Source organism: Pipra filicauda, unplaced genomic scaffold (assembly GCF_003945595.2).
Source record: "Pipra filicauda isolate LSUMZ 115617 unplaced genomic scaffold, ASM394559v2 scaffold285_size1263560_pilon, whole genome shotgun sequence".
In the NCBI taxonomy this organism is placed as follows: domain Eukaryota; kingdom Metazoa; phylum Chordata; class Aves; order Passeriformes; family Pipridae; genus Pipra; species Pipra filicauda.
The window spans coordinates 1,102,679-1,121,807 of NW_024104404.1; the positions used below are offsets into that span (position 1 = coordinate 1,102,679).

At 53.4% G+C, this 19,129-nt stretch overlaps 2 protein-coding genes across 2 annotated transcripts in view; one reads left to right on the forward strand and one right to left on the reverse strand.

The window, feature by feature from the left end:
• The window catches only part of UHRF1 (ubiquitin like with PHD and ring finger domains 1), a 23,093-nt gene extending 16,367 nt beyond the window's left edge, over positions 1–6,726 (reverse strand). The window contains exons 1-2 of the mRNA XM_039382848.1: positions 6,710–6,726; positions 5,999–6,081 (exon numbers count right to left, since the gene is read on the reverse strand). The gene's annotated coding sequence lies outside the window, so the exon portion shown is untranslated. The remainder of the gene's footprint in view (positions 1–5,998; positions 6,082–6,709) is intronic.
• Positions 435–18,645, forward strand: LOC113989669 (perilipin-4-like). The gene is made up of 11 exons (XM_039382847.1): positions 435–499; positions 3,027–3,214; positions 12,599–12,675; positions 13,121–13,316; positions 13,905–13,987; positions 14,803–15,861; positions 15,994–16,096; positions 16,499–16,698; positions 16,882–17,010; positions 17,097–17,557; positions 18,561–18,645. Exons 1-11 carry the CDS (start codon positions 435–437, stop codon positions 18,643–18,645), a joined length of 2,646 nt encoding a protein of 881 aa, XP_039238781.1.
• Positions 18,646–19,129: the final 484 nt, after the last annotated feature.

The following is a 19,129-nucleotide window of genomic DNA, read 5'->3' on the forward strand; positions in this document are numbered from 1 at the left end:
CCCCTCTGGGGGGGCTCCAGGCCCTACGTGATGCGAATAATCCGAATAAACCGAATAATGCGAATAAACCGAATAATCGGAATAATCCAAAGAATCCGCAAAAGGGCTCTAACTTCCCAGGCCAAGAGCTCTTAGGAGGGGCTTCTGGGGCTGGTGTAGGGTCCTGCTCGGGAAAAACGTGGCCTGGGTGACGAGCAGGGCCTGGGTGACACGGCAGGGCCGTGGCGTGGCCGCGTGAGCGTGGTCCGGGAGGACGTTTGTGCCCAAAACTGATGCCACGAGGAAATCAGGGATGAAAACGTTCTGCTTAAAACACCCATTGGATGGGGCAAAGCATGAGCCAAGAGGTCCCTGAGGAAAGACAGAAGGGATAAAAGCAGGAAAACTGGTGGTTGAGGCGGGGGGGGGAGAGACGCCGGGGTGGGGACGCGGGAATGGCGCTGCCGGAACAGCTCCGGGAGCCGCCGGCCGGACAAAGGGAACACGAGGCGCGCGGAAGGCAAAGGCAGAGCCGTGTTTCCCCTGTTCTGCCCCCCCCCAACATGCCCACAGAGCTCACCTCGGGCGCTACAAATATGGAAAATCGGCGGGATGTGGAGCCTTCCCAGCCCCGGGTTTGCCGGCGGCGCCTGTGCCGCGCTCCGCTGCTTCCTTGGGATCCGCTGGGGATCCCACGGACCAGCCACGGAGCGCGGGTTGGGAGTCGCTGGCCTAGATGAGATCAGTGCTGAAGGTTTGGTGGTGTCAGGGCACAAAACCTTGGGGCTGACCTGTGACCTGCAGCAGTCAGGCTTCGTTTCCTCCCGCAGCCCAAGGCTTTGCCTTCCCAGAAAGTCACTTTTATCCCTTGTAGATGCTCTGGAGGCTTAACCTTGACCTACCACAGCCTGAGAGGGCTCTCGGATGTTACAGACCTGGCAGGGAGGAATTCCTGCCCAATATCCCATTTGACCCTGCCCTCTGGCAGTGGGAAACCATTCCCTGTGTCCTGTCCCTCCATCCCTTGTCCCAAGTACCTCTCCAGCTCTCCTGGAGCCCCTTTAGGCACTGGAAGGGGCTCTCAGGTCTCCCTGGAGCCTTCTCCAGGTGAGCACCCCCAGCTTTCCCAGCCTGGCTCCAGAGCAGAGGGGCTCCAGCCCTTGGAGCAGCTCTGTGGCCTCCTCTGGACTCACTCCAGCAGCACCACATCCTTATTTTGGGATCCCAGAGCTGGAGGCAGCACTGCAGGTGGGGTCTGACCAGAGACCCCCACTGGGGTCCCATCTCATGCCCATTTAAGAACCACACACATGTCTCCATGTGTGTCATCCCCACACGGCCTCTTTCCCATCCCAGCAGGGGAACAGGGTCTTACTCTAAGACACAGGACTGTTCATGGAAAGACCTCCCACAATTTCCAGGGAAAAGAGCATCCCTGGAACCATCAGAGCCAAGAAACAAGCAGCCCCCACTTTCTAGAGAAGTTTTTACTCATTCAGTGAATCCCCACACGGCAAACACGGTGCTGCATCCTACACACTCTTCAGCTGGGGCCCCAAACCACTTAAATTAAGGTTCAATGAAACTTAAAATATGACTCAATTCTAGATCATTCTAGTAGTGGAATACTGATTTCATTAGAGGCTAAATTATTTATGCTCTGCTCTTAAGGTCCCCTCTTCTACTAAAGCTGGAGTAGCTTAACCAGAACTCAGCGAGATAAAGCCCTGGGAGGATCAAGTGTCCATAAACTGTCAGAATAAGGAACATGACTGGGTTGTAATGCAGTGATGAGCTTTATTTCCCTCCCTTTTGGACTCTTTTAGGCCTTTCTTTCCTTTGGAGTTCCAATTCTGACTGAAAACACTGTTTTGCCACCTGGTACGAGGAAACAATATGAATTCTGCCAGCAGGGACATCCAGTTCAGTTTAGGGAACCTTAAAGAATTGTTGAATTCATTTCCAAAGAGATGCACTTAGCAGGACAAAGTTCTGACAGACTCCCAGGCCATGGGACTGTTGCTCAAAGTGAAGTTTTGGCACAATGTTTTAGGAGAAACCAAAGTCCAGGCCTGTACATGAGAACCACCAGCTGATTAAAACAAGTCTTGGGTGAAGAAGAATTATAATAATAGTAATGATAATAATTCTAATAATTTTAGTGAAAAGGAGAAAGGGAGGAATGAAACCCAAGGGAAACAAGAGCAGCACAACAGTTGCTCAGCACCCACTGACTCGTCCCACAGCAGGGGGATTGGCCCCAATTGGCCCCTTCTCAGTTTCTCTACTGGGCAGGGTGTTTATGGAATGGAATATCCCTCAGTTGTCCTGGCTGTGCTCCCCCCCAGCTCCTTGAGCCCCTGGGAAACTGAGAATTCCTTGGCTCAGAGTAAGCACAACTCAGCAACAACCACAACATCGGTGTGTTATCAACACTGCTCCCACCCTAAATCCAAAACACAGCTACTGGGAGGAAAATTAACTCCATCCCAGCCAAAAGCAGGACACAGGCACTGACATTTATGCTTTTACAAACACATATTCCTTGCATAGCTGTTCCCAAGGCCAAGGGATGATTCAGTCCTGTCACATGGAGCACAGAGAGAAACCTTCCCCCAGGGGAAGCAGTGGGGCCACAGGAAAGGGGGAGCAGTGCAGGTGTGTTCCAGTTCCCACATGTTTTCTGGGATGATCCAGAGTCCAATTTCCAAAAGAACTGGGGTAAAGCTTGGCCAAACTCCAAGACTGGGGAGTGCAAAGGAGGCCTGTGTCTCTGGGGAAGCAAAAGTAGGGTCTCAGCAAGGACCTGAGATGGAAGGGACACATTTGGCAGGCCCAGGTGACATCCCCTCTCTCACCCACCAAAAACAACCAGCATTAAATGACCCCACCTCACCTCTACCTCAGGTAGGAGGCAAAAGTGCAGGAGCAGAGGGAGGAGCAGCTGGGCATGCAGGAAACCATCCTGCAGCCTGAAAAGCAGCAGAAAGGTGAACTGGAGTACTGGGAGAGCAGCCAGGAACCATCAGGCTGTTCCCTTCCACGAGGGCACAGCAGCTGGAAGGGGAGCAGGAACCTGCCACCACCTGCCTGTTGGATGAGCTGCTGGAAGGGGAGCGGGGGCTGAGGGACCCAGGGCTGCTGCTGGAAGGAAAGAAGGGGCTGGAAAGGGAACAGGGGCTGGAGAACTCGGGTGAGCTGCTGGAAGGGAAGAAGTGGCTGGAGAACCCTCCAGGTGAGCTGGGAATCCAGGCATAGGAGACAGGGGAGTCCTTTTGAGCTGATGCAGGGGGAGGGCAGCAGAGAGCTGCAGCATGTCCTGAATCAGGAGAATGCTCTGAAGGACCAGGAGGGACCAGGCAGGTTGGCTGGGAGGCAGGAGCTGGGCTGAAGCTTTTGGTAGTCCCTGGAGGGTTGTTTTCAGGAGGCCAGGGCACTTTGAGGGCTGTTGCCTTCAGAGGTCATCAGGCAAAGACTGGGGAGAGAAGCTGACAGGCAGGATCCTGCAAGGAATCTCCACCTGCCACAGCCCTGCCTCCATCCCTCTGCTCTGAATCCCGACCCCCAGCCCTGCTGGACCATCTCAAGGACACTCAACATTCCCTAAGTGTTGTTTCACTCCAGTGAGCACCACCAACTGCTGCAGTGCAGGAAGCTGGAGCACGAGGGGGAAGAAAGAGTTCTTTGAGGTGATGTGACCAGCTGAAACTATTCCTGGCGCCCCTTCCCCGAGGACCACGAGGCAAAATGGTGGAGGAGAGGAAAACAGGAACGTGAGGAAGCTGGTGAAGTGAAGAGACGGGGCTGTCAGCAAACACCCTGAGGGCTTGGCACAGCAAGGAGTGACACTGAGCCAACCTCATCCCCTCAGTGGGCTCCAGCCAAGGCTGTGCTGGAGGCTCAGCCACACAGAGCTGCTCAGGCAGGTTGCTGGAAGCCCAAGGGTTTAACCGAGGAGCAGAATCAAAGCAACACATGGCTCAGCCCTGAATCACCACCCCTCGTGCCTGTGCCCGCCCCAGGGCAGGTGACCATGGGCTCCTGGCAGGTCCTCGTGGAGTAAATGCCTCGGGAGATGAGGGAGATCATTTCCTTTGCAGCAGGTGAATGGTTGCAGACGGGGAACTCCAGTGTCACATGTGGCCTCTGGTCCCCAAAGGGACAATGCTGAGCTGTGATGCAGCTCAGAGCAGGGAAAGGAGCTGCTCCCAACAGCTGGGACCCAAGAGAAGGGCCTGATCCTCCAAATCCTTCACGTCCCTGCAGGTTTTCTGCTCAACAGAAATCCAGGCAGGACTGGGCCAAGGGAGAAGCACGAGGCTGGAGAGGGTTTGTCCCCAGGCAGAGCCAGGAGGCAGCTGGAAGGAGAGCTGTAAAGCTGCAGGGCTGCAGAGGGGGGGATCTCCTGGCTCCTGACAGGCACAGGAGGTGGGGGTTGCACCTCTCAGTCACCTGGAGGGTTCTGCCCTGTGTCTCAAAGCTGCAGCTTTGCACAGGGCTGCAGTTCCTGACGCTCCAGCCCACACTGCTCCCTTTCCCTTCCCCAAACGTGTTTCTCCGCTTCCTCCCACGCCCTTCCCACGCCCACCAAACCTCTCCGTGCTGGGTTTAGCTCAGATTTAAATCTCTGGATTTTAGGCAGTAACAAGGGGCACAGAGATGATCAGGTAAGGCTTTGCCCTGGCGTTGCAACCCCCAAAATTCAGTGTTCTGAGCCTGTTCTACCACCAAGCAGGAGCTCTGGGCATCGGTATTTTACCCTACTATCAAAGCCACTCATTAGATATTAAACACTGCCTGGTTAATTATAATTAACACTTGTGTTAATGTGCCACTTGTCACTTCTGCTCACATTCCTCTGTGCCCCACTGCAGCCACATGAAGGTGTCTCGTGGATCACCCACTTAGGTGATGAAATACAACCTGTCTCATGAGACTTTCACCATCACCACCACAACTGGCCCACTTGGGCACTTCACACCCATGAACCCAGACAGTTTGATCCCTGACACTTTACCTGAGGAAGCAGCACTGTCCATGTCAGGCCAACACCCAGAAAAAAAACACACAGGACTCATTTCTTGAATCCCAGTTCCCTGTAAAAACCCCCCACATTTCATCAGCTCATCAGAGGATACACAAGAGACAAGAACATGTCTTATTTTCCCTGCAATGCATCACAATTGTTAAAAGTCACCCTTCAGCTTTGATTTTAGTATAAGATATCAAACAGTTCAGAACTGCAACAAACATTTCTAAACTGGGCATGTTTAGATTAGAGATTAGGAAGAAATTCTTGGCTGAGAGGGTGGGGAGGCCCTGGCACAGGTTTCCTAGAGAAGCTGTGGCTGCCCCTGGATCCCTGGAAGTGTCCAAGGCCAGGTTGGAGCATCCTGGGATAATGGAAGGTGTCCCTGCCCATGGCAGGGGGTGGAAGAAAATGATCCATAAAGTCCCTTCCAACCCAAACCATTCTGGGGTTCTGGGATTCTATAAAAGGTTCCCGGGTGATGACAGAATATGAAGTTTATGTCACACAGACAAATGCACAAAAACTGTTTTCAGCAGTGTTAAAACAAGAGGCAAAAGCCACAATTTGAAGCTCAGAGTGGACATTGGGAACTGCTTCTTCATTAGGAGCATAATGGAATACCCAGATCCAATGGATCCCACACCCAGCGTGAGATCTCCATCCCTGGCAGGTTTCAAGGCTCAGCCAGACAGATCCCACAGCCCACCTGGCCTGGCAGCAGGCTGGAATTCCCGACCTCCAGAGGCCTTTTCAGCCAACAGCTCCATGCTAAGCCAGGACAGGATGGGGATTCCTTCCACCCTCAAAGCTGAGGAGTGATAATTGTCGACATTTTTGTCGGCTTAACAGCACATTTTCCAAAAACCCTCCTGCTCCCCTGCCCTCATGGCAACACAGAACCAGACCCAAGGTCTCCTGCATTCAGTGGCCAAAAACAAGGTGACTGAGTCAGTTTAATAGCACTAGAAGACTTCAGGTAATTCTTACCTGTGCCTCAGTTTCCTCCCCCGCCGATCTTGCAGACAGACAACAGGAAGCTTAATTGATGCTTTCAAACCAGTTTTTGAGAGCTGGAGATGAAAAGGCACAAATGGAAGAGAAAAGAAGCATTAACTGGAGTTTTGGGTATTTGTTTATAGCTATTAAAAACCACTGAACTCCCCAGAGTCCTGCATTGCTGGGCCCTCTGCAAGTAAAAAAAACCAAAAATCAGCTCCCATCTTGAAAATCACAGCAAAGTGGAGAAACAGAAGGTTTCACCATCAGGTGTTTGCTGGAGCCAGGAACAGGCTGAGGGTGGGAGAGACTCCTTGGGGAGGGACAGAACCTGTGCTGCAGGACAGGAGAGATTTGGCAAGAAAACACGGGGGCTGAGTGATGTTACATCACAAACTCCACATCCTCCTTCCCTGGGACTTCTTGGCAACCTCTGTGATATCCTGCAAGGAGCAGCCCGAGAGCAGCCAGGGGACAATCAGGGGCTCAACTCCTGCCCCAGCACCCTCCTCCCAGTGCAGCTCCAGTGCTTGCCCTCCACGAGCAGGGCTTTGCCCCAGTGTTTGCAGGAACAGCTCACTCCAGCCAGGCCTTTCCTGGCTCCAGGAGCAATGTTTGGGGTGACATGGTGGCAGCAGGATCATCCAGCTCTGAGGTGTAGCCAAATAGGAACCATGGGAAACATGGGAACAGGAGCAGTACCTGTAGCTGACCCTGGATGAGCCCATCTCACAGGAACATGGAATGGCTCAGGCTGGAAGGGAGCACTGGGGCTCATCCAGCCCAACATCCCTGCTCAAGCAGGGTCCCCTGAGCACCTTCCTCAGGACTGTGCTCTTTAATATCTCCAGAGGAGACTCCAAAGCCTCTCTGGGCAGCCAGGGCTCAGTCACCCTCACAGTGAAGAAGTTCTTCACAACCATGGGGATGATCCCTGTAGAATTCCAGTGCCTGTGTCCCTCAGCACCTGCCATGTCAGGGGGCACATCCCTCTCCACAGGGGAGTGTTAGGTTGGATCTCAGGAGGAGGTTCTTGTCCCAGAGGGTGGTAGGCACTGACCAGGCTCCCCAGGCTTCCAGAGCTCCAGGAGGGTTTGGACAATGCTCTGAGGGACAGGGTGGGATTGTTGGGGTGTCTGGGCAGGGCCAGGAGTTGGACTGATGATCCTTGGGGGTCTTTTCCCACTCAGGATATTCTGTGACTCCATGATCCGAAGGCCAAAGCTCTGGGGGATGGACACCCTCCAACAGGGTCCCCTGGGGCACCCTGTCAGCTGTGTCCCTGCTGAGGGGACAAACAGCAGCTCCCACAGCCCCCAGGGCCCTGAGGGACCCCCAGACCCTCCCCTGGGGCACCCTGTCAGCTGTGTCCCTGCTGAGGGGACAAACAGCAGCTCCCACAGCCCCCAGGGCCCTGAGGGACCCCCAGACCCTCCCCTGGGGCACCCTGTCAGCTGTGTCCCTGCTGAGGGGACAAACAGCAGCTCCCACAGCCCCCAGGGCCCTGAGGGACCCCCAGACCCTCCCCTGGGACACCCTGTCAGGTGTGTCCCTGCTGAGGGGACAAACAGCAGCTCCCACAGCCCCCAGGGCCCTGAGGGACCCCCAGACCCTCCCCTGCCACCCCCCCACCTCCCGCCCCTCCCTCTCCCACCCCCTCCCCATTGGCCAGGGTGGCACCTGCAGCCTCCCAATTGGCTCCCTGAGCTGCCCATCAGCCCCGTGGGGTATTTATTTGGGGCGACGCCCAGTGCTCCCAGTCCTGCCCGTGCCGGGAGCGGAGGAGCCGCTGAGGTTGGGCTGAGCCAGGTAAGGCTGGGCTGGAGCGCGAGGAGGGGCAGGTGGAGGCTGTGTGGGGTTGGTGACTTGTCTTGGGGCTGGGGGGGGGGGACTCCCCAAGGCTGCCTCTGCTCTCGCAGGGGTTCTCCAGCCCCTTTCTTGTGGGGCTCTTTGCAGCCCTCGCTGGGTTGGAGGCTGGGGTGGGTCTGGCTCCATCCCTCCAGCCCTTGGCTCCTGGCCCCGGGGCTGTGTGTGTGCCCACGGGCCTTTTCCAGCTCCCTGGAAAATCACGGAGCCGAGTGCTGTCCCCCTGCTGCTTTCTGGGGATTTGGGGGTGTCTTGGCTTTTTGAGGCCAAAGGTGATATTTTACACTGTCATGATGTGTCTGTGTGCCTTGGGGAAGGGCTGGAAGGCTTGGGGGGTGGAATGAGATGATCTTTAAGGTCCTTTCCAACCCAAACCATCCCGGGACTCAAATCCTTCCCCGAAGGCTCCTTCCTAGCTCTGAGATGGCTCCCTGGTAACTCCGTGGATCTGTGATTGAGAAGTTTTGGGTTGAAAAGCTCTTTTCAGCTGAAGATCCCGGCTGTGCCAGGAGGTGACTCCCACCCAGGGGCAGCACGTGAGGGACACCCCCAGGGTGATGGTGTGGGAAGCAGCGGGTGCTGCAGGGGGCAGGTGATCAGTCGGGCATTCCCTTCCTGTGACAGCACTGCCCGAGGCCTTTTCACATGATGGTTTGGTGTAGGCACGATAATGGTGTTTGGGAAGGGGGTGGCTGGGTGACAAAGGGGACCGAACCTCTTGCTCAAGAGCCCCGTGTCCCCGCAGCCGTGCAGGAATCCCTGGAGGGAGCACTGGCAAACTGGATCAGCTCAGTGTTTCTCAGGACTAACAGGATTTTCAATGTGGTGGTGGCTGCCCGGGACTGGGGATGGCTGGGAAGGATTTCAATTACTGGAGCTGGTTCTGCTGAAACTTCCAGATGAAAATGTGTTGAGCTGCTTGCTCTGCAAGTTACAGCTTCCAGCTGAAACCAAGAGGTCTGTCCCTCCTGGAAAAACTGGGAAGAAGTGCTGAGAAGCTGTTTTAATTAAAACTTCCTCTCCTCTTCCTTAAAATATCTCTTTTCCAAGGAGTGACTGACCCAGTGATGGCCACTGGTTGTGGTGTTTAATTCCTGTTGGAAGGGGGTGTGTGGGAAGCCCTGCCTGATCTGCAGAGGTGGCTTTTTGATCTTTGAGGTTCCCTAATGCTGCTGGTTTATCCGGAAAGGTGAGAGGGGCACCTCTGCCAGTCCCCCTGAAACTAATGCCCTGAGGCCAAAGCTGGAAACCATTGGATGCTCCTCCTAAAAGAGCCTCTGCCCTCAGGAGCATTTGCAGCCCATTCCCCACAGACATCCTGTGACCCCGTTCTGCATTTTTGGGAACTGGGGTATCAGTGGCAAATCTCGACAGGAATGTAGGTAAGTGCTTTAACCACAAATACCTCTGCCCTGATTAGCCCTCCCTGCTCAGATCTAAAGCACTAAATTTAGCTTTGTTTTCCTCAATGGTCAATAAGGAATCCGCAATTAAGCTACTCAACCAGCCACCCTGGCTGTGGCTCTGTCTTCCCAAGGTAAAATCCCTCTGGAAGGGAGAAAAGCTTCCTGAGCATGAAGATCCTACTGGTGTCTACAGGACAACACACCAGCAGCCTGTTTTTGTGGAGCAGAGCTGCTTTCCACAGGGAAAATAGGAACCCTTCAGCCAAGGGGAGTTAAAGAACCAGCTTTGTGTACACTGGTCACAGTCAGAGTGAGAGAAATCAGGGAGGTGCTGATCCCAGCAGGAAAGGTACTGGCTCTTCTGCCAGGCCAGTGTGGGATGAGCCTGACCAAGGCAGGGAAATGGAGCAGCTGGGGGGGTTTGGTGCCACTGTCCTGCTGTTTGGTGCCAGCCCTTGCTCCTTCACTGACTTCAGACCTGTGCCCAACTGGGCAACAATCAGCAGTTCAGCCCTTGATCCCAGAAAATGCAACTGCAGAGTTTCATCGCCCTGAAACCACCGTTTCAAGAACTTTCTCCAGCAGTGACCTAATATTTCTGATGTAGCAATGGTATGAAATCATCTGCTCTTCACTTTCATATGAAGCAAACCACAACCAAAGCAACCAGTGATGCTGTTCCTGCTCCTCTGCCTGCTGGGACTTCCACTCCCAGCAAAATCCTGCTGTGCCCTCTGGATCAGCTGACCCAGAGTTGCCAAGCACTGTGTTTTCCTGCAGTCTCTGAAGTAAAACAAGGGCTGCCCAGCACTTTTGCAGGGGAAAGAGAAAATAAAACCACGCTGTGGGTTTGTGGAGATTTGCCCACACTGCAAATCCTGGTGTTGCAACACGTGGATTTCTCCTACACAGAGAGCAAACCTTGTTCTGACATGACTGTGCTGAAGGATTATCCCTGGCAAGGCTGCATCCATAATTAATCCTCTGTACTTCAGAGGTGGATTCTAACCTTCTATCAGGTTTTATATCAGCCAAGGAGTTATTTCTGATTTCCATCCTCTCCTCTTCCTCCCTGTCTGTGCTGACCCTGACACTGAGATCACGGTGTCAAACTCCACAGTTTGAGCTTTTTCCACCTGTCTGGAAGTAAAATAACTGAGCAAAGGGGTTGTTTGTGGTGGTGGTGTTGAAAGAGCTGTGCTTTGGCCCTGAGTCAGCCTGACTGGACTCAAAGGAACAACAAACCTGCCCGAAAGCAAAGCAAAAGGAACAACCACTGACACCAAACCCCAGACTTTGGGACTGAGATTTTGACATTCAAGCCCTGCTTTGGTGGGAGAAGTTTTCTGCAAGTTCTCCCAGCCTGGTGAAGTTCAAGCTGCTTTTGCTGTGCAGTTAAATGAGGTGGGATTCCCAGAGGAATGTTATGACTCCTGGCTGGAAGGGGCTGGAGGTGACAACTTGTGGGACAACTTGTGCTGTACCACTCTGCATCCCTGCCCTGCTCAAATCTCACTGAATTCTGACTAATTGAGTGGTTAATGCAGCAATATTTGATGTTTTGCCAAGTCACCTCCTGAGATGTTTCTGGACAGTGTCAGAGCCCAGCCCAGGGCTCACAATTGGTGGTTTCACTGCTTCTCCACAGCTCTCTGTTCCCTTTTCTCAGTAAAATAAAAACCTTACATGAGACAAAGAACACAAGAAACAAGACAATGGGCTCTGCCATGAATCAGATGGCAAGTTTTTTTGGGTAGAGTCTGCCAGGGAGCCTGGAGCAGTGTGTGGCTTGGGAATCCAGTCTGGGAGGAATTTTGGTTTGAGGGTTTCCCATTGGAAAATGCTACAGCAAACCTAAGAATAGGAATTAACTGGTAGAGGAGAGGAAAGCAGACTCTGTGCTGAAGAACAAATGTGCACAAACCCCTGCTGTGCCTGACTAAGGCTGAGCAGCAACCCTGGATTTATTGCCAATACTGGAGTGTCCAGATACCAACTGAGGAGGTCAGGGGAGGATGTGTTGTCCTGGGGAGGTCAACACACATTGAAATTATTGCATCATTTTACTCTTCTTTAATCCCGTTATGTCATGAGAATGCCTCTGAGCCTTGGTTTCACAGGAAGTGAGGACAGATTTCCTGTTTAGTAGGATGGGAAGGTAAGATTCAAGCTGGAATGCTGCAGCTGGGAAACCTGGCTCATCCTCCTGGGAATACTCCACAGGATTTTCATGTCCATCCCAGAGCCATGAGCCTGCCAGTGGTGCTGGAGTTGGCAGTGCTGGAAAAAAAGTCCTTCCCTATGAACACAGGCAAAGGGGGGTGACTCCAAAGTAACTCATCTGAATGTCCATTGCAGAGGATACTCCAGAGAAAAGGGGCTATAAACAACCCCCATTCCCTGTCCCTTTGCACTGCTGGGTGGGAGGGGGTGGAGAACTCAGGAGTAAAGTTGAGCCTGGGAAGCAGGGAGGGGTGGGAGGAAGTTCTTTTAAGATCTGGGTTTATTCCTCATTATCCCACTCTGATTTGATTGGTAACAAATGACTTTTCCCCAAGTTGAGCCTGTTTTGCCCACGACAATAATTGGTGAGTGATCCCTCCCCATCCTTATGTCCACCTATACTATATTTATGTATATGACATATATATATATAATATCTCCACCTTTTGTTACGTTTTCTCTGCCCTGCCCAGCTGAGGAGGGCAGTGATGGAGTGGTTTTGGTGGGTGTCTGGTGTCCAGCCATGGTCACCCCACCACCCAGAGCAAACACATGACAGATAAGACAGTTCTCACCTATTTCCAACCTGCAACTTTTAGCCAGTGCAATGTTATCAGCAATAAAATTAGGTGCCTGTTTAAAGTGGTGGCTGTTTGGGGCCTCAGGGAGGTGCCTGAACACAGTCCTGGCCCTGTGTAGATATTTGCCCATCATCAATCATGGAGCCTCTCAGATACCTTCACACACTTGCAAGAAAGTGATGCCACACTGATGTTTCTAGAACACAGAATCATGGAGGTTGGAAAAGACCTCCAAGACTGAGTCCAACCTTTGATTGTCCAGAGCACTGAGTGCCATGTCCAGTTGTCCCTTGAACACCTCCAGGGATGGTCACTGGGCAGCCCCTTGCAATGTTTAACAACCCTTTCTGTGAGGAAATTCTTCCTGATGCCCAACCTGAACCTCCCCTGGCACAGCTGAAAGGTGGATCCCAGCTTTGTTGCCCTCTGCTTTTCCCCTGTTTTGGTAGGATTTTGTTTCACTGGAGGAGATGAAGTTGTGCTCATGCAGTTAAAACCCTTGTTTTTCCTTTCAGCTGCAGCTGAATTCAGTATGGCCTCAGGAAAGACCCCAAAACCAGACCTGCTGAAGGCTGAGGAGCAGCAGCAAGTGGTAGGTGCCAGAGCAACACTAAACAACACTCTGGAAAACTTCTGCCAGCCCTCCCCAGAACCAGGCTGGGGCACAGAAAGATAAACTGCACGAAGCTGTGGCCAAATCGAAACTCCCTTAACACAGGAGGCAACTGTTTGGCTCCAGAGAGCTTCAGGACTGGCTCAAGTGATGCAAGTAATTCTGAAACATGAGCTTACAGGTCCTACTTCCACATCTGCTTTGGTGCTAAAACCAGTGTGACACAGAATCCACGAGCCCAGAGCTCAGACTGTTAACCCTGGCTTGGTAGAGGCCTTGGGATGAGTATTCCCAAGCCTGAGTTTAAGAAGGATTAGGAGATGGATTTGCTGTGCCCTTGGGACCTTTCTGGACAGACTCATGGCTGTGTCCACCCCCCAGCTCGAGGCTGGGCTCTGATGCCACTGTTTCTCCTGGGTTTCAGAGCGCTGTCAACCGCGTGACCAGCTTGCCCTTGCTCAACTCTGCCTTCAACCTGGTCTCCTCTGCCTACAACCACACCAAGGAGTCCCACCCTTGCCTCAGTGGGGTCTGCAACGTGGCTGAGACGGTGGCTGCCGTGGCAGTGGGCAGTGTGGTCGGGGGGGCACAGCCCATCCTGAACCAGCTGGAGCCACACAGTGAGTGCAGGGGCTGGAGAGACCCTTGGAACAGAGGAGGAGGTGGGGAGGGGGCTTTCATGTGCCTGGTGGGTGATCCCCAGCTCCTACAGCACCGTGGTCTAGTTCATTCTAGTGCTGGGTCTCCCACTCAGCAGCTCCTGGACGCTGAATTTCACGGACACAAAACTGTTACTGGCAGAAACGATTTGGTCTCTAAGTTACAAAGTAGAAACTGCCTTTTCTTTCTCTGTCACTCCCAAGTTCTGATGGGAGCAGTGTCCATCTTGGATATAGCTCAGTCTGGCTCATCCCAACGCTTTTGAACCCTTTAAACCCATTGTTTTACCCTCCAGTGGCAAGTGCTACACTCCAGCTGGAAGAAATTCTATAGCTAGAAAGCTGGGAAGGCAAAGTGGAGACTACTTGAACCTGCCAAATTGTAGGGTTTGTTCACTTTTTAATGAGACAACCACACATGTCCCACCCTAGAATGGTGATTTACATTTTTTGGCCTTGCTTTCATGGGTCTATCCTGACCTGGGCATTGTAGGATCAAAACTCCCTCCCCAAACTGAAGAATAAACTGGTACCTGTTGTCTCTTCTAGTTGCACTTGTGAATGAATATGCCTGCAAAGGACTGGATCAGCTGGAGGAGAACTTGCCCTTCCTTCAGCAGCCAGCAGACAAGGTAGAGAAAAGGCTTTTCCTGGGGAAGCCATGGCTTGATGGACCTGTTTTGGGTACAGAAGAATATGGGGGAATAAACTTTAGCAGGGCTGTGTCAGGCCAGTCCCTGGAAGGGGTTAGAGGAGGCACTGCCAGCTGGGGAAAGCTGCAGAGGTGCCTTCAGTGGGGGGAGTGAACATGTCCGTGTGAATTATGGGTGTCCTGACCTCCCCAGCTCCCCCACAGACTGCAAGTGAACTAACCCACATGGAAGGGTTTTTCAGGGAGGGAATCAGAGAATCAGCTGGGTTGGAAGGGACCTCTGAGATCATCAATCCAACCCTTGATCCAACCCCGCTGTGGTTCCCAGCCCATGGCACTGATGCCACATCCAGTCTCAGCTTAAAAACCTCCAGGGATGGAGAATCCACCCCTTCCCTGGGCAGCCCATTCCAATGGCTGAGCACCCTCTCTGCAAAGAAATTCTTCCTAATATCCAACCTGAACCTCCCCTGGCACAGCTGCAGACCCAGCCCTCTTGTCTTGCTGATGGTTGGCTGGGAAAAGAGACCAACCTCCCCTGGCTCCCCCCTCCTGTCAGGGAGTTGTAGAGAGTGAGGAGTCTCTCCTGAGCCTCCTCTTCTCCAGGCTGAGCCCCCCCAGCTCCCTCAGCCTCTCCTCACAGCACTTGTGCTCCAGTCCCTTCCCCAGCCTCGTTGCTCTCCTCTGGACCTGCTCCAGCCCCTCCATGTCCTTCCTGAACTGAGGGCCCAGAGCTGGACACATACTTTTTTTTATCCCCTAAAATATCTTTCTCTGCCTCTCCCTCTGCTGTAGGTGCTCTCGGACACCAAGCAGCTGGTTTCCACCAAGGTGACATCTGCCATGGACGCCGCCTGCGAGGCCAGAGAAGCCGTGGCTGATAAAGTCACCGAAGCCGTGGACCTCACCAAAAATGTGGTTGGGGACAGTGTCAAGCTGACCAGGTCAGTGGTCACCTCCACTGTTAACAGTGCTGTGGAGGCTGCCCAGGGAGCCAAGGAGCTGGTGACCACCAAGGTGACAGAGGCCGTGGATGTCACCAAACACATGGTGGAGGACAGTGTGGACAGGACCAAGTCTGCAGTTGCTTCCACCATCAGTGCAGCTGTAGGAGCTGCCCAAGGTGCCAAGGAGCTGGTGACCAACAAGGTGACTGAGGCTGTGGATGTCACCAAACACATGGTGGAGGACAAAGTGGACAGAACCAAGTCTGCTGTTGCTTCTACCATTGTCAATGCTGTGGAGGCTGCTCAAGGTGCCAAGGAGCTGGTGACCAACAAGGTGACAGAGGCCGTGGAAGACACCAAGTCTGCAGTTGCTTCCACCATCAGTGCAGCTGTAGGGGCTGCCCAGGGAGCCAAGGACATGGTGACCAGCAAGGTGACAGAGGCAGTGGATGCCACTAAACATGTGGTGGAGGACAGTGTGGACAGGACCAAGTCTGCTGTTGCTTCTACCATTGTCAATGCTGTGGAGGCTGCCCAGGGAGCCAAGGAGCTGGTGGCAGACAAGGTGACCAAAGCAGTGGACCTCAGCAAGCACATCGTAGAAGACAGTGTGGACATGACCAAGTCTGCAGTTGCTTCCACCATTGTCAACGCTGTGGAGGCTGCCCAGGGAGCCAAGGAGCTGGTGGCCAACAAGGTGACAGAGGCTGTAGATGTCACCAAACACATGGTGGAGGACAGTGTGGACAGGACCAAGTCTGCTGTTGCTTCCACCATCAGTGCAGCTGTAGGGGCTGCCCAAGGTGCCAAGGAGCTGGTGACCAACAAGGTGACCGAGGCAGTGGACCTGACCAAAGGGGCTGTTCAAGATAGTGTTGAGAAGACCAAATCTGTGGTCACCTCTACAGTCAGTACAGCTCTGGATGCTGCCTATGGCACCATCTCGAGCAAGATAAGCACAGCCCTGGAGCAGAGCAGGGAGGCTCTCCAGGAGGGCGTGGAGATGACCAACTCAGTGGTGACCAACAGCATAAGCAAGGCCAAGGCAGTGAGCCAGGCAGTGACTGGTGGTGTGGAATCTGTGCTGGGGATGTCAGAAGATCTGGTGGATCACTTCCTCCCGATGACAGAGGAGGAACTAGGTAAAAAACTACTTACTTGGCGGCTCTAAATGCAAATCCTTTCCCACGTGACTAGAGAGCACCTGACACAGCAAGACTCAGCTTCTGAAGCAGACAGGTAGCTCTGAATTTGCCAACACCAAATTGCCACGTGGTATGGGACAGAGTTCAAGCATTTATTGATCCTTGCCCATCAGCCTCAAGGTAAATAAACACGTGGGTTCACGCTTCAACCTCTCCATCAAGTCTGCTTTTGTGAAGAGAACATGTTGAGCAGGGACTGCCTTTAACACCTGAGCGACCACAAACCTCTCCTGTTCCCACAGCAACCTTCCTGTTCTCCCACGGGTGATCTGACCTCTCCCCCCTCCTCACAGCTGGGGGAGTGAAGCCCAGCTGCATCTCTGTTCTTGTTTCCTCCAGGTAAACTGGCCACCAGCGTGGAGGGGTCTGGGATGGTTTCCGTGGAGGAGCAGAAAGAGCAGCGGAGTTACTTCGTGCGCTTGGGGTCCCTGTCCAGCAGAGTCCGGCTCAGGGCCTACCAGCACTCCCTCCACAAGCTGCAGTGCATCAGGCAGAGCACCCAGGACACCCTCTCACGACTACAGATGGCAATAAAACTGGTACAAACACGCTTTCCCCCCTTTCCTCCTGTCTGTAGCCTTCCTGCCCTGCTCTCCAGCTGGAAGCTCTTCCTCCACCCTGCACCAGCTACGTGTCACCTTGGATCCCTCCCTGGGAGGGAAGCACTTGTGCCTCTCTGTGTGTGCTTGCAATACAGCTGTTCCTCTCATTTTTCCCATCAGATTGAATCTGTGAAACAGGGGTTTGGCCAGAAGCTGCTGGAAGGGCAGGAGAAGCTCCATAAGCTCTGGGTGGACTGGTGCCTGACCCAACCCAAAGGAAACCAAGTTCAAACTGCCTGCCAGCCAGAGGTATCCCTGGAAGGTGTATGTGACCTGGCCTCAGGTGGCTGCTGGCCATCCCACCTGCTCTGGTAACTGAGCTGTCTCTCTCCCAGCAGGTAGAGTCCCGGACTCTAACTATGCTGAGGATCATCACCCAGCAGCTACAGCCTGTCTATGAGAACCTGAAAACCAGCATCCAAGGCCTCCCCAGCAACGTCCAAGAGGCTGTGTATCAGGCCACTCGAAATATCCACAAGCTCCACAGCTCTTTTTCCAGTGCCATGTCTTTCCAGGACCTCTCCAGCATCACCCTGAGGCAGAGCCAGGACCGTGCGACAGAAGCCCGGAGGTCCCTCGATGTCCTGCTTGAGTATGTCACTCACAGCACCCCTCTGAACTGGCTTGTGGGGCCCTTCAGGGCCATGGTTGAGGTGGCACAGGGCAGCAGAAAGCAGAAGAGGAGAGAGATGGTGACTGATGGAAAGTTACCACCGTTGGAAAAGGCTCCGGCATCACAGGGGGTGACTGAGACACCCGGAGAGCCCGAGGGATCCAACAGAATCCTGGGGCAATGGTATGAAGTGCTGGAGAAGCTGGAGGAGAAGGCAGAGAAGCTGGAGAAGGAAGCAGGGAAGCTGGAGGAGGAGGCAGAGAAGGTGAAGAAGGCAGGGAAGCAGGAGATGGAAGCAGGGCAGCTGGAGGAGGAGGCAGGGAAGATGAAGAAGGCAGAGAAGATGGAGGAGGAGGCAGGGGAGGTGAAGAATGCAGGGAAGCAGGACATGGAAGCAGGGCAGCTGGAGGAGCAGGCAGGGAAGGTGAAGAAGGCAGGGAAGCAGGACATGGAAGCAGGGCAGCTGGAGGAGGAGACAGGGAAGGTGAAGAAGGCAGGGAAGCAGGAGAAGGAAGCAGGGCAGCTGGAGGAGGAGACAGGGAAGGTGAAGAAGGCAGGGAAGCAGGAGAAGGAAGCAGGGCAGCTGGAGGAGCAGGCAGGGAAGATGAAGAAGGCAGGGAAGCGGGAGGGGAAGGCAGAGAAGCTGGAAGGGAAGGCAGGGAAAGTGAAGAAGGCAGGGAAGCTGGAGGAGGAGGCAGAGAAAGACAAAGAGGTGGCACTGGCTGCAAGGGAGATAAACACTAGAACACCAGAGGAAGCTCTCTAATAAATCCCAGCTCTTCTGGCCAAGCCTCCCTGGTTAGAACAGCCCTTGATGTTTTAGTCGTGTGTCCAGTTGTGCCACAAGTGCCTCCTGCTCTTAGTTTGCAGTCAGATGCAGTTGCCAGGAGATTTGATAACTGAGGGGGGGTGTGGTTGTCTATCTTGATTTACTATTTTTAAATCACCACTGCTCTGAAAGGGAAGATGGGGACCTGCACTTCAGCTCTTTGCCAGCCCAGCTGCACGTGTGAGTGGCTGATTCTTGCTGAGACAAGCTGTGGCAGAGAAGAAGTCGTCTCAACTCATTTTTTTAACGTTGGATTTGTTTTTAATTCACCCAAGCTGTGGAAAACTTGAGAAGATGCTGAGCTGGACTTTTGATTCCGTTTCCCGCCTTCTGCGAGTTTAAAAATCCACGGCACAGCCCCGACTTCCTCTGTGCCTCCTGTGCTTCCGGGGAGGCTCGGCAGGATGTGGCACAGCTGGAGCAAGAAGCTGCTCATCACTAAGAGGTTTCTCTTCATGGATCACCCAAACACTTCTTCCTTCACGGAGAAACACTCAGCAGGGTGGGGTTTTCTTTAATCACGTCGGTTTTTAGGGGCTTATCTTTCCTAAAGTTCTGTGGCTGACTCCAGGGGTCGTTATTGTGTAACTCCAGGCCTGAAACACTTCACAACCAGGCAAACAAGGCAGGTTTTCCCAGGAGTTACTCTGCCACGGGATTAGGATATTCTGTTATTAAAAGGGGGGGGGGGAGTGTAGGTGCTGGTTCTTTCCCAGCCAACAATGCTTTGTAACAATTTCTAATGTAATTTATTTTGGTAACTTGTGCTCTGTCATGGCCCCTGTGCTGGGGCTGCTGAGCAGACATCAGAATAAAGCGTGACCTGCGTTCAAAGACATGTGGGTTTGTGTGAATCCAAAGCTGCAGTGTCGAGTTCTTCCCCTTACCTGAGCTGCTTCAAAGCTTGGATTTACCAAATCTCTTCT